This window comes from Tenrec ecaudatus, chromosome 9 (assembly GCF_050624435.1).
Source record: "Tenrec ecaudatus isolate mTenEca1 chromosome 9, mTenEca1.hap1, whole genome shotgun sequence".
NCBI classification, from domain to species: domain Eukaryota; kingdom Metazoa; phylum Chordata; class Mammalia; order Afrosoricida; family Tenrecidae; genus Tenrec; species Tenrec ecaudatus.
Genome location: NC_134538.1, coordinates 91,750,703 through 91,755,423, shown reverse-complemented (window position 1 = coordinate 91,755,423; position 4,721 = coordinate 91,750,703). Strand labels below are relative to the sequence as shown.

The following is a 4,721-nucleotide window of genomic DNA, read 5'->3' as shown; positions in this document are numbered from 1 at the left end:
TTTTCAATGATCCATTTTCTCAATGGATAGTTTTCCTTTCTCTTTATCTTCTCTTATTACAGAAATTTCTGCCAAAACTTAATGGGATTTACTGAACGTATCAATTCCTCTTGTAAATTCATTCTAGAACTTTTGAAGACATGTACCTTTGTATGTATATTAGAAGCAAAGAAAATAACTTTTAGCAGTGTTTATTTTTTAAAAGAAATCATTGAACTTGAAGGTCAAGTCACCTTCTGATTGCACAGATTAAACAAGAAGCATTACATAGTTCAGCTTTACAAAGCATCTTACTGATTTATAAAGAGCCATATTATTGGTATAGTTCATGATGAAACATGTATTACAAGGAGACTACAATATTTATTTTACATATCTACAAAATGTATTCTCATATTTCTAGAGTAACCACAAGTCATGTAGGAAAACATTTAGGCACAAGAAAAACCTTCAAAACATAAAAAATCAACATGTTGAAAAAAATCACATGAAAGGTCATTAAATAATAACATTGACAAATAAATAGTGAATCGGTTTTACCTATTTGCTGCTGCCATGCATTTTTGGCATTCCATTACAGGTGAGGGTCAGCATGCAGGGTATAATTTCATCCTATGACACTGAAAAGCCACAGGGCTTGGTTTTGAAGTGAAATGCCACAAGGTCTTTAACTTGCTTTCAAAGGAAGGTCACTCCTGGCTCCTAAACTATTCTCATGAACATTACCAAAGGGGGTGGAAAGCACCTCTCTGAAGTGTTTTTGAGGAGATCATAGCAACCATTAATTAATTTATTTTTTTAGATTAGAAGGGGCTTTTATTTATATGTTTATGTGGGGTATTTGGGAGAGGGCAGGCCATTGACAGATCCTTTTTGGTTTCAAGTGTAATGAGTCATTGGTATATACGCAAAGATATGTAATCACCAGTCTTGTAAGAAGCACTGGGGCATTAAAACAACGCAATTGCACGCACGGATATAGGTACACCTTGCAAAAACTTGAAAAGGAAAAAAGCGATTCCCAAAGACGGTCCTGACACTTAGGACAGCTGGCTGGATGTGATCAAAGCAGAAAGCATACATTTTCAAGTGAGAAAATAGCGATGGCAGGCTGGAGTCGTCCAAGCAATCAGATGTGTCCAGCAGATGCTCATGTCAGTCCACTTCCGAGAGTCTGCGTTCTAACTCACGCTGTGCTTGCTGGCTTTGCTGGCTCGTTTCCTCTCTCTGTGATGCTGAGCTGGCTTGGCAGGTTGCACGCTCTTGAAGTTGTGGCTGGACTCATTGTGCTGCCGAGTGTACCTTTTGCACTTGCAGGCTGTAACCACCATGATTTTGTAGGTGCGCGCGCTGCCATCTTGGCACTGCAGCTGGATCCTCTGGGTGCGTGTTTTGTCATTGACACACCTCCATTCCTGGGAGCTCCGCCTGCTCCAGTACTTGGGTCCATAACCTCCCCCAATCCAGTTGGGGAGCACCGGCAGCGGCAAGCACTCGCCCGCACACACCAGCTCCTTCAGAGGGCTGATGCTGGTGCACTGGCCGTCGGAGATGTATTTGGTGGAACGAAGTTCCCGGCAGCCCACTTGAACCCGAGCTGCAACAGTGAACATCGTGCATCAGAAAATTCAAAGCAGACAGAAGCTTTTAAAATAATACTAGCCTGAATGACAAATAAGCTTATAAAATAATGTATTCTTTAACCAACGATAGACAATATTCAAATGACAACAAATTGCCAAATAGAAAGTAGACACCTTTTTGGCCGGTAGGGGTGGGGTGGGGTTGGGGGCTGGGGGGGATGAGCTCCAAGATCTCTTGGATAGTTGTGGAGACTCTTTCAAGAACGTCATCAGTTTCTATGGTTATGACTTGTCTTAGGGGGACAAAGTCTAGGCCTTTGTTTTTGCTTTTTAAAGTGTTACATAGCTAATTGTTTATTGAAACCGTTGAAAATCCCCTTTTTTGGCCTCCTTCCATAGTAAGGGTTAATCAACTCTCATATGTAAATAGTCATCCTAAAAGGAGTACACTTTAATGTTCTCAAGGGTCATGTTTTTAACATCTTCAAGTGCTTTTAATAAGGTTTTCTTTTTCAAAAAAATGCAAGAAAATGTGGAAAGTATTTAAATACGGCATACACTGCACATGCATGTTGTAAGGTTTCTTCCAATCACAGAATTCGTCTGCAGAGAGAGTAGCACATACATATATGTACTGAGTCTGACATTTTGCCTCTCAAAATTCACAACTACATCTTACGCCTAGATTCCCAGGTTATCTTTTAAAAAACACAAATAGCAAAATGTTTACGATGAAAAATGCCACTATAACTCAATATTTAACGAACAGACAAGTAACCTAAATCAGGAACGTATGGTTGCCATAACAACTTGGAGATTGTTTCCATGCATTTTACAGCAGAGAAATGCCTAGCAAGACGGATGTACAGTTGCCAAAGGAAACACTGTGTTCATTTCCTCAACATTGTTCAGGGAAACTGTTTGTTTAGTTATTTTGGATTGATTAGCACGTTCTCTGATTGGTTATTCCTTCAGACGTGCCTAATGTAATTCAAGCAAAAATTAACTTTGAAATAGTTGAAGTTGCTTTACCACTGCTTTGCCTTCTAAACTTGAGGAAAATTGTTTGTTACAATGCTTAAAAAGAAATCAGGACTTGTGAAAGAGAGTTAGCGAGTCTATGCTGTTGAAAGGAAAGCTCTAAGACAGTCCTTCCTAGAGCACTGAAAGCTTAATGAAAGTAGACACCTAATTCAGAGTTTCAGCTTTCGCTCTGCCCACCATTTCTGAGGTGCAGCCTGAAGGGAGTCTGATGGTTTCAAAAAAGATAAGTGCATCAGAGACTGTTCTCTGTACCAGACTAGAAAGCCTTTGTCCCCTGCACAGCGACTTGTAGCCTCTGACCCTGCGGTTAGCAGCCCAATCTGTAGAACTATACAGATGCAGGGCTTTGGCATGCAAGAGGTGAGCTAGTTGACCGGCTGGTGTAGCCTGCCTGTCTGATTCAGATTCTGGGCTACCTTCCTGCAGCTGTCTTAGGAATGCGTCTGGAAGCAGCTGGAGACGAGCTTGACTTGTCTAGCTTTTTGTTCCCCTGTATGTACAGATTCAGCAGTTCTGCAGTGACAGTTCATTGACAATGAATGGCCGCCGCATCGCTCAGTAAGCCAGTGAGTAAGCTTCAGGTAGCGATTTCCTGTGTACTTTTCATGCCAACCCTCTTCATGAAGGTTAAAACATCTGAGTTTCCTTAGAAAGACATTAGCAGTCATATTTGCGCTGACTTTTCAAAGGTCAAAACTACTTGGACTCATTAAATGGAGGAGGGGCAGAGAAGTCTGTTTAAGATTTCCTATACACTCTGTCTCTCTCTTAAAAGCTGATGATTAGCATACGAATCCTTCCAAAGGCCAGGCAGAGCAGGAAGCAAAAGTTAAGAGCAGAAATCTGAATCCCCCTAACAAGTGGCCAATTAGTTTAGCAATTAGGCAAACAGAAGGGGGAACTACAGGAGGGAGGTGGAAAGCTTGCTGCGTAAAGCATTATTGTGCGGTCTGTGCTTTCTACTAGCTAAAACGATGACATTTCGCCCAGTTTTTCCATGCATATGCAAGACCTACATTTTGAAATGGTTAATAAGAAAGTGTCTCAAAAATATATGATCCTCCACCATTTTTAGTTTTAACTGTTACCTAGACCATCAAAAGTTTACCCCACTGGACATATTTCCGAAATCCATGTGAGTAATCTTCTCTGTTTTCCCCGGAAGTTTTCCTTTGCACCTTGTACTTTCCTTTATGCCCTTTACCTTAACAGGTTTGTTGGGTTTTTTGTTTTTTTGGTTTTTTTTTAAGAATTACCCATGCACTGAAATAAACTGAGGAACAAAAAAGCAGAATGTAGCGCCTCTAGATCAATGCTTTTTAAAATTCTCACGGACGCCTGAATATGATTGTTTTGGAGGCTGGCTCAAACTTCAGTCTGGGAGGGCATTATCAAATCACTTTGATAGTTATGTTAACTTTAAAACCACCACCTCGGAGGAAAATGCCATCGACAGGGGCAGCAGATTACTCCCAGATGGTTGAGCAAAATACAGACAGTTCAGGTTAGTTAGTAATCAAACCGTTCTACAGGAAGGTGAGTTAAAACAACCCAAAAGAAGGAAGACCACCCCCTCCCCCTGAAAAAAAATCTGTACACTTACTGTTCCGGTCCACTCCAGAGTTACTGAAATGCCTGCCTCCGTTTCTGGCTTGATTCAACGTGCTGTTGCTGCCGGGGTTTGCTGGAACAGGTTTTACCACATGTGAATAAAGGATTTCGGTGGCATCGTTTTTAAAAGCCAAACAGCTTTTCGTGAGGATGCATGCAAGGGGAAGGAGAGAGAAATGAATGGCAGCAAGAAGCATGGTGAGCAGGGGATTTGCTTGGCTGAGGAGCTGGTTAATTCCTTCCCTTCTGCCTCAGCACTGTAACTGTGAAATTCCGGCTCCAGGGTCCCCCTATATATGCACAGAGGTTTGGCACTCATTCAGGTGTAAAGTTGTGTAGAGCTGCAGAGGGAAAACAGAGCGAAGGGGTGGGGTCCCTACATGACCCTGCAAAAGAATCTTACCAATGGAAGAGAAGGCTGCAGGAAAGGAGGAGCCTGGTATACAAATTGCCTGAGATTTCAGCTTTGGACTTCATCACTTG

At 41.7% G+C, this 4,721-nt stretch overlaps 1 protein-coding gene across 1 annotated transcript; it reads right to left on the bottom strand.

Moving 5' to 3' along the window:
* Positions 1 to 1,181: 1,181 nt before the first annotated feature.
* SOSTDC1 (sclerostin domain containing 1) lies at positions 1,182 to 4,435 on the bottom strand. Its single transcript, XM_075557589.1, has 2 exons — positions 4,231 to 4,435; positions 1,182 to 1,597 (listed from the first exon to the last, which is right to left on the bottom strand). Exons 1-2 carry the CDS (start codon positions 4,433 to 4,435, stop codon positions 1,182 to 1,184), a joined length of 621 nt encoding a protein of 206 aa, XP_075413704.1.
* Between the last annotated feature and the right edge of the window lie 286 nt (positions 4,436 to 4,721).

Coding starts and splice junctions, on each gene's coding strand:
- SOSTDC1 (XM_075557589.1), bottom strand. CDS start 4,435: ATGCTTCTTGCTGCCATTCATTTCTCTCTCCTTCCCCTTGCATGCATC. Junction 1,598..4,230: donor CTCTGGAGTGGACCGGAACA/GTAAGTGTACAG, acceptor TCACTGTTGCAG/CTCGGGTTCAAGTGGGCTGC.